General features: G+C 45.0%; 1 protein-coding gene across 5 annotated transcripts in view; it reads left to right on the top strand.

The window, feature by feature from the left end:
- The first annotated feature begins 279 nt into the window (after nt 1-279).
- Nucleotides 280-9,748, top strand: part of arid1b (AT-rich interactive domain 1B) — a 161,784-nt gene continuing 152,315 nt past the window's right edge. For all 5 annotated transcript variants that reach the window (XM_079174873.1, XM_079174872.1, XM_079174871.1 and 2 more), the window contains exon 1: nt 280-1,797. In XM_079174873.1, the coding sequence (XP_079030999.1) occupies nt 529-1,797 (1,269 nt within the window). In that variant the 5' untranslated portion in view covers nt 280-528. The remainder of the gene's footprint in view (nt 1,798-9,748) is intronic.

Genomic DNA, 9,748 nt, shown 5'->3' with positions numbered 1-9,748 from the left:
CCTAGATATTCTAATGACAGTATGGAAATGTGTCTCATGTGAAAATATTGCCACCATCAATGCAATTTGCAATTTTTTTCCCCCAAAGCAACGTAAAACACAGAAACATCCGAATGCGGCGTCTGTAATGACTCGCTACTCCAGTCCGGATTTTCCATGTGAGGCGCGCCAGAGCCCTGGAGGTGGATAAGCTTGTAGAGCCCGCTCTCTCTCATGCCATGCTGGGCCACAAGGGCTCCGGGAGACGCTGCTACATATTACCGAGAACCGGGATGGAGGAGAGGCGGAGGGGGGAAGGAAAAAAAAGTTTCGTTTAAACCTGGCAGAGAAACTTTCAACATGAAGCCTCACTGACGGAACACATTTCACCACAGCAACACCGGCGCAAGAACAGAGCTTGCTTTTCCACTGAATATTTTTTTTTTCTCCTCACTGCTTGCGCTTTTCCTTCCCTCTTTCGTGTTATTTCTCTGCGTGCACGGCTGGTCGGGGCTCGCTGTCACTGCGCGCTGAGATGTTGGAGTGACCATGGCTGCGCAAGTTGCATCGGCTCCGACCAGAACTAATAACAAAAATAAGAAATTATCCAGCGGTTTGGGTCCGGAGCTTAATTCGGGGAAATCGGGAGGAGGAGGAGGGACCGTACAGCGGACTGGACCTATGCTGGGTGCCGGAGATGGGACTCTGAATAATGTAGACCATCACCGCCGAAACGAGCTCAACATGGTTCATTCAACTTCCACGACTCACAACGCTTCGGACGGCCACGAGAAGGATGGGAATAACCTCACGTCCGCCTCGGCTTCGACTAATTCAACCACTTCCTCGATGGAAACGGGTTTGATCGCGAACCACAAGCTGAAATGTGCGGGGAGCGGAGATCCCCCTCAGTCTCAGCCGCCGCCGCCGCCGCCGCAGCAGCAGCAGCAGCAGCAGCAGCAGCCGCCGCAATTCGGCCAATTTGCGCCACATCAGCAGCGGCAGATCCAAAGTAACAACACCGCCAATAACAACGGCCAGGGGCCCCGTGGGGACAGGGCTATGGAGCACCAGCACCACGGCGGCAAAGAGAACCTGTTGGGGGGCCAGGGGGAGCCACAGCAGCAGCACATGCCAGGAAAAGGTGAGGGGGAGCTCACCTGTAAACCCGCGGAGAGGATGATGGGTACCAGGTATGAACACTCTAACTTGGGGCCAACTAGTAACAACTCTGAGTTTAATAACAACTATTACACTTCGAGGCAATGTTATGAGCAACATGGCGGACAGCAGCAGCAAAGCACTGGGATGGGGATAACGCACTCCTCGGCACATAACAGCATGGAGAACTCCCACGAAGCAGGGTACCACAACAGCCAGTACAATCAGTACCCGGCGTACCGGGCGGGCTACGGCGGCGGGGCCTACGGGATGATGGGCCCCTCTGGGTGCCGGCAACCCGGGAACATGATGATGGGCAGCAACTCCTCGGCGAGCCACGGCAAGTCTCCCCTGGCTGCGGCTTCGGGTGGCTTTCAGAGGTTCCCAGGACAAACTCAGCAGCAGCAGCATCCGTCAGGGGCCACCCCGACACTCAACCAACTGCTGACGTCCCCGAGCCCCATGATGCGGGGCTATGGCGGTGCATATCAAGACTACAGCGGCCCCACGGCGCAACAGCAGGCCGGCATGGGCCTGGGGAAAGACGTGGGCCCCCAGTATGGAGCCAGCTCGGCCCACGGCTGGGGAGGGCAGCAAAGAAACCACCCCCATTCAATGAGCCCAGGCAACGGAGGGCAAGGCCTCAGCAGGACACAGGTGAGTTTAGGAAACTTCGCAGTCAGCCGGTGTGCATCGGTGAACTTGGGGTCTCATCGCTGGTGTGACACTCATTATTTTTGCATTGTTACCAGGTGTGTGTGTGTGTGTGTGTGTGTGTGTGTGTGTGTGTGTTGACCACAAGTAGGCTACACTCCGTGTCTCGGTCAAGGGCCATCATGTGTGGACGAGAATGTTGTATGTACATGTTGAATGTAAGTGAATAAGGGCCTATACGAAAATCACCTATATTTTTTTTTGGCACGGTGCTTTTATGTAAAAGAAAGGCCATTATGTGCGTAATTCTGACTAGTGCAATTGTGTTAGACCTGTACGAGCTTTAACGTGACAGAATAAGGGAATAAAACCTTAAAGTAAAATACATTTCTAAAAAATTCATCCTGACTTATTAGGCTATTTATTGAGCCTATTCCATAATTGATACGCTAAATCAGACGCCGTGCTTCTATCCTCACATTATTATAGGTCACACTCTCCATATTATTGCATTTTGATCCGGGAGAATAAAAAGCAACATTAACGTTGGGCAGATTCACCTCTCTGTCGACGTGGTGTCAGACACGTTGCGAAACGCCCTGTTTAGGACGTGTTGTGTTCAAGGCGCTCGTCGAACAAAGTAGCACACATATTCCTATAGAAAATGTATATGAACGAGCTTCATGAATACCAACGTTGTGTAATTCTCATATCTTAATTTTCTCAACCGAAAATCAAAAGGACACCGCGGGCGTGCGAGGACCGTCTGTGCCTCTCCGCGCGCTCCGTAGCGAGCATGGAGCGCTTCTGTGCGCCTCGTTTATTCTCATGCAGCCCGGGATTTGAATAGTGGAGGTAAACTGGCTTAAAGCTCGCCGTACTCCCAGCTCACAGTTGACACCCAGTCTGCCATCTGATTGGCTCCCTGTGGCCCCGCTGGGCAGACTGCACTCAGAAAAAAAAAAAGGAGGATTCTTGCAGGGATCCTTGGCGCTTTAGTGATGCTGCATTTATGTCTTATGGGAATACTCCAGAATTAGGGGCCGTCCAACACAATAATTGAACCTTTATAAAGGTTTACCTTTCTCCAGATAATTATTCTCATAATTTTTCCACCCTGAAAAGACGTACAAAAACACTGCAATGTCGAATCAAAAAAACAAAACAAAAAGGAAATTGTTCATGTGTCCTCATGATTATCTTTATAATCTTCAATTTCTTGTTGAGGATTGTCCAGTTTTGTTTGTTCCATTTGATATGAATGTATCATTTCAAGCTCAATTTGGAGAAATGCATGTGATCTTAATACATTATAAAATCCTTTGTGCATTGATATTTTGAAGTATAAGGAAACACTCACTTTTTCTGAAAACACACAACCACAGTCTTACACAACAACCCCTGCAAGCTCACTTCTGTTGGCCACTGCTGCAGCTCGTGGTTGAATGCCTTGCTTGAGGGCACCTCAGTGGTAACATCTGAGGGAGAGAAGAAAGTGTTACTAATTATTCAACTATTCCTCCCTCTGTCTTTGGGCACTGCACTCAAGGATCCCTGGGTGTCCCTAAACCCTGTGCTGAAACACTGATGTGTCCATAGCGTGCAGACCTATACAGCCAGTGGAGGGAGTCACTGCCAGTTCAGAACTCTGCCGTAAAACAACGCAGCGTTTCTTCAGAAGAGCCATATTCTGCGGTTGTTTTTGATGCACTAAATTATTCGTACTGCTGGATGGCACATCTGGACGACTGGAGGGTGAGGTGGTTGAGCATAGCTTGTACTGTCTGCCTCTCGCAAAACAAAAGCAGTTCATTAGCCTACATTGTTTCAATCAAAGGCAATTTGGGTTGGCTGCTGGGGAAATTAAGTAAATGTTTTAGCGTGGGAGGTACTGCAGCGGTATTGATTGTATCAAATTATGCACTTATAAAATGGTCACTAAAACCTCAGCAATATATATCACTCCTCACTAATTATTGTTTGTTATGTGCAGATTGGATATTAAGAACATATATATGTGTATATACATATGTATGTATGTATGTGTGTATATAATGTATATGCATGTGTGTATATATGTATGTGTATATATATATACAGTATGTATGTATATATATATATGTATGTATATATATATATGATTACATGTAAATGTATATATGTATGTATATATGTATATATATATGTGTATATATATATATACTATTTCTCAAAGACACTGAAATGAAAGTCAGATAGTATATCAGTCACAGCATAAGAGCCATATTCTATATTACCTTATTCATATTCCGGTTGTTTGTGCTTATAAATCCAACAAACCAGACCCCTAAAAACGAACTTACATTTAACATTATATACAGCCAATGTTTTTTGTTTTTTCAGTTTCCCACTTCAGGAGTAAGTGCATGTGGGACTCTGTTTTTTCTCGACTCTACCAACATTTCAGCAGCAGTATATTCACGCTACAAAAGCCCTATGTTTAATTCATATTTGGAACGGCGGCACTGCTCTCCTGTGCACTGACAGGCTGTGTGAGAAAAGGCGAGCGGTGTAGTGCATAATACTGCCTGCAAATTGGCCCCGTGATATGACTGCGCTTCACTTCAGAGTGCTTTTGGTCGGAGCACACCTCTGTCACCTGTTGGCACAGTTTCCCCTCTTTCAAATTCAATTTCCCTCCCCACTGCCTCACTTCAGGAGCAAGCTGTGAGCGAAACGAGTGCACCTCATTTACACCGCTGTCTCCCCCCCCCCCCCCCTCACACTCACTTGTCTGGCCACTCACCGAAATGAAGACAGAGCCCCACCACTGTGTGCTGTGTTGTGATGTGTACGTGCACACACATCAGAGATACGTGACATATGTTATTTAGAGGTGTGTGTTGAACCTGCTCTCTCATCAAAATGACATCGTCCTAGTTTTTCAAATGACTGTGGCCTACTTGATTGAGGAATATCAGAACGATGTTCAGTTTGTGACCTTCTGCCTGTGTGCGTGTCTGACGGTTTGTCCACTTATCAGCTGCTGCTTTAAATCCAGGCCGTTGCTGCCTCAATGTGTGTTTTTTCCTTGCTTATGTGCGGCGTGTACCTATAATATAACAGCAGTATGTGCAATCCTAATGACTGGGGCTGACGTCGTAAATGAAACGGCCTATTCTGTCTCAACCTATATGTGTGACAAGGCTGTGTCTGTTATCCACTAATCAGTACACACACACAGAACAATAAAAGTAATTAGCAGATAATAACGAGGGCCTAGCAAGTTGGAAATAGTGTTGTTGCTTAGATAATTGCAGCAGCGACTCATTTAAAATCTGACCTAATAAAACAAAAATGAATGGATATCTACAGCTTCCACTAATTTATCACTATTATGCTCAGTGTTTTGCCTTTGTTTTTGTTTTTTTTAGAATTGCAATCAAAGCGCAGTAGTTATGCATATCAAAGACTAGACCCACTCCCATCCTTGGTAATGTGCTTACCTTGAAATGATTCCTGCTCGCAGTGCTCTCCAGTGCATACTGTTTACATTTCTCTCTTATGAATTATTAGTGTGATACGAACAAAGACTCTATAATAGGAGCAATGCATCAATGTCACATTGTGTTATGCGGCTATCTCAGGGAGCCTTGTGCATAGTGATGGGCCTGACTGTGGCTGCTGGAATTTAATTTATGGTACATGTTCTGCATCGGACGGACAGCCCATGGGGTCCGGTCAGGAAATGGACACGCAGGTGTGTGTGTGTGTGTGGGTGCTTCTTTTTGTTTTCTCTCTGTGGGATGTGTTTAGATGTTCTGTGTGTGTGTGTGTGTGTGTGTGCAGGCAGGAGAAGGCTAATGCCCCTTCGTCAGCACTAAGCAGCCCAGCTTCAACCCCGCCCCTCTCACAATGTCTCGCTCTCTCCCTCCATCTCTCTGGCTCTGTGATCCTTCCCGTCAGTCGTTTGTTTATGTTGGTTTGTTTACATGTCTGTCTTGGCTAGCCAGCGCAGTGCTGATTAGCAACACTAGAGTGAAATTTTAATTTGCTCTGTTGCGTCCGATAAGAGCCCTCGTGCAGCGTTTTTCATCTTCCTTGGATGAAACACAGAGCCTGCTTAGGTAATTGGCAGACCGGTCCGCATGCGGTTTCCACAAAACGCCAATTAATTGAGATTTTTGGAAATAATATGAATTTAAAAAGCAGACTGTCCAGTTGAATCACTGGACATAAGCTTGTGTATTATTAGCTATAGCGTCATAAAACAATTGTATTTATTATTTTATTTTTTTCCCTGGTCTGACTTTGCACTCGTCCCCTGGAGTTAAAGGTTGATGTGTAAACGCCCTGAAGGAAGGATTTAATTACTGCGAGCGAGCAATGATTTGGTGTCAGCTGTTTCTCAGCATTGCCTTATCTGAACTGCCGGTGTCAGGAGGGAGCTGAAAAATCTAAACCAAAGCAATTTTGCTGAAGAAAGTTAATTGTGCATATGGGAGAATCTGACTTCTCCATATGAATGAAGAAGTCCAAGGCTTTTTGGATTTGATTTGATTGTCATTTGAATTTCATTTCTCGACCTTGTTTAATCTGAATCAGCAGTTGTGGTTTTCTACCATGTAAGAAAACTATATAGGCATTCTGGGATTTGCAGGATTTATCGCAGGTCTGGCATGGGGTTAGATACAGAGCACAACAGTTATATCTCAAATAGCCTAATGGCTCTTACAGCTACGATTCTATCAATGGCAAAAGAAAAACGTTAGAATTGTCACAGCAAACACATTTCCAATAACTGTTAACTCTCTTTCTATCGTCTGTCAGCTGAGTTGAAGTGAATAAATAGTTCATTTCCCACACAGTTACAGCCACCTGCAGAAGTGAAACCTTCAGCGATGTAATATTATTTGTTGATGTTCTTTAGTGCCGGCTCCGCAGCCTGAACACTGAAACAAAGAGAATCTTGACAGTTCTATAATGATCATGTGATCGCAACTTCAGCATGGCCACAATTATGACATTTTCTGTCTGGAAAAAAGAAAAGAGCTTTTGTAATTATTTGTCTAATGCATTCCTTTATAAAAAAAAAAAAAATCTGAATTGTATTTGTGTAATTTCATCCGTTTCAGATCTCTTTTGTGATATATCATTGAAGCTTTAATCTGTCATTCCTATTTGAATATGTCACGATGTGCACCAATCTCCTTGCATTGCTGCTGAGCTGCTGTCGTCTCTTTGTAAGCAGAGAGTATGGAAGGCCAGGGATGCAGAAATGTGGGCGATGTTAGAAGGGAGTCACATGGAGGGCTGCTGACTTCTGAGGAATGGGCCTGGCTGAGTTCACAGAGAAAGAGGGAGATTCAGTATCTGAACTCTGGCAAATGTCAGCGTAGTTCAAATCCTCTCCCTCCGGATCACACCCTGCTGCAGCCTTGCGAATGTTGCGTTGAAAAATAAGTATTTACGATCTGTTGGCCTCACACACACAAATATATCGTGTTTCCTCCCGTCAATAGTCTGTGTTTGTGTGTGTGTGTGTGTGTGTGTGTGGCTGGCAAGGTGCCATGTCTCATGGTAGTAGGCGCTGTAGTGGCACCCAAACCCCCCACCCCCCACCCCCCCCACCCCTCCACCCTGACCTTCACATATGCTAATTAGCCACGTGGAGCTGCTGACAGGAAGGATTCTGAGCTCTTTCGCTTTCTTTCTTTCTTCCTCTCTCTCTTTCTTTCTATCTCCGGTGTTATTTCTCTGAGTATTCTCTTCAGTAAATGTATGGCACTTAACTACGTATATACTTACTAAACAGATGGTGCTCAATGCTGAACAGTTTGTAGCCATCTCTTTTTGTTCTTCCTGTGTTTTCTCTATAAATACGGTCTCTCCTCTTTGTCTGCCTCGTGTCCCTGGCTTTCAGAAGCTAGCTAGGTGTCCCAAGGGAACAGCAGTCACTTCCAAGGTATTTAGACAGCCAGCATATCCTATTGAATATTTATACACTATACTGAACATATCTGTGGGTCACTACTGAAGAAACTGCAGCCTCCCGCTTCCCTTCTCCCCTCTCTGGCCAACAGAAGAGAAAATGGGGGAAACATGTCCCTCCAGAAATGAGTCATTTTGTGATCGCAGCAATTAATACAAATTCAAAATAGTTAGCAAGACATTTTTAAGATTTATATAATAAAACTAATTGTCTGATAGTTTAGCTGGAAAAAAAACGAAAGGAGAGAGAGGAGGATCATTTGTTATTGTGGGAGTTTTTTATTCATAAGAATGTAGAAGATTAGTTTTCATTGAAAATGTATCGTGTTAGAATCTGCTTATAACAGAATAAGCACATTTCATGTGTTGACATATAGAAGCACGTGTGTAATCCATATAGTGTGTGTGTGTGTGTGTGTGTGTGTGTGTGAACGTCCAACTGCCACCATCCCCTCCTCCTCCTACCAGCCTGTGAGAAAATCATCATCATCATCATCATCATCATCACCATCACCATCATCTGTCACTTTACACATCAAAGCCTCTCTGTTTCTAGACTGTAGACTCCAGTCACATGTCTTGCTGTTTGGTTTGAGTTGATTCTAATCAGCGCTGGCACAGTGGGACCATTTGCTCAGCTAAAAGAAGGGAGAGGGAAAAAAAGAACACAACCAAACAGCACCAGCAAGGCGCTGTCTGTCGTCTGTGAAGCACAGAGAGACAAAAATAGAGAAACGATGGGACACGCACGACGCACCGAGTTTGTGTTGATGGGTTTTGTCTGTTTCTTTGGGTCGTTTCTCTTTGAGTTCCACTTCCTTTTTCTTTTTTTTGCCCTTTTCTGTCACGCGCACATACTTAAACATATACTTATGTGTGTGTATTTCTCTCGTTTGTCTGTGTTGACTGGTCAACCTTGTATTTTCCCAGCCACAACACGTTCCTTTCATCTTTTTTTCCTTTCTTACCAAGATTGTCCATTACAGCTTACTGTGTGTGTGTAGGTGTGTGTGTGGATGTATTGGTGATTTATAGACACCGGTCACAACAGGACACTTGTGGTCACTCCTGGCTGAACGCTACCTGATTTAGATACATTTTATCTCAGCAATTTAGGAGCCAACCTCACACCACATCCTCCTCTGAGCATACATGCAGTGGACACACACACACACACACACACACACACACACACACACACTCCTGGATAACAATCATTGGAGATATTGTGTGTGTGTGGGAGAAGAGGTTATGATAGAAATGTGGTTAAAACGTGTTGCAGTGGGAGTGGAGTACAGATATTTAGCCTTTGGTATTTCTCTCATTTTCCTCCATTACACACCTCTGTGATATGGCCAGACTTGTGTTCTACATTCCAGACACTCCTCTGACACAAACCGGATGGACTGGATGAGATATTGACAACGCAAGTGAACTTTATTTTGAAGTTTAAATGTCTTATTTCTTTCAGGTGTTTATTCCTCCAAAGGATATCAATACGGTTGGCAAGAGCAGATGGTTGCTGTTCGCGCCTAATCTCCCCGCGCAACTGTGTGTGTGCGTGTCTGTGTGTCTCCCTACTCAATGAACATCCATAGTTACTGTTGGCTAAACATGCAAAGGTTACTGTAATGTCAGACACATGCCAGAGGGGAGTGTGTAATACCACATTAACATAATCCATAGACAACTGTCCCATTTACAAACATTGCCATGCAGGGCTGATCGCCACAGCGCTGCTGGAGCACATGACTGCGCCTGCTTCCGCTACGCTGCTTGAGACTGAATGGCGGGTCTACAACACAATGGCGGGTAGACTTTTCCGAGGGAAAATAGCTGGTTGTCAGATTTTGGCATGACGCGCCGGGACAAAGTATGATGCTTGAACCTGAAACATTCCTCTGCTCTACCCGAGGCAAAGGCTGACAGCCTACCTTGCTCACACAGTTACAAAATGTGAGGGAAGTGTTGTCTTGTCTGACCT

Source organism: Pholis gunnellus (assembly GCF_910591455.1).
Source record: "Pholis gunnellus genome assembly, chromosome: 15".
NCBI lineage: Eukaryota > Metazoa > Chordata > Actinopteri > Perciformes > Pholidae > Pholis > Pholis gunnellus.
This window is presented reverse-complemented; position numbering and strand designations above follow the sequence as displayed.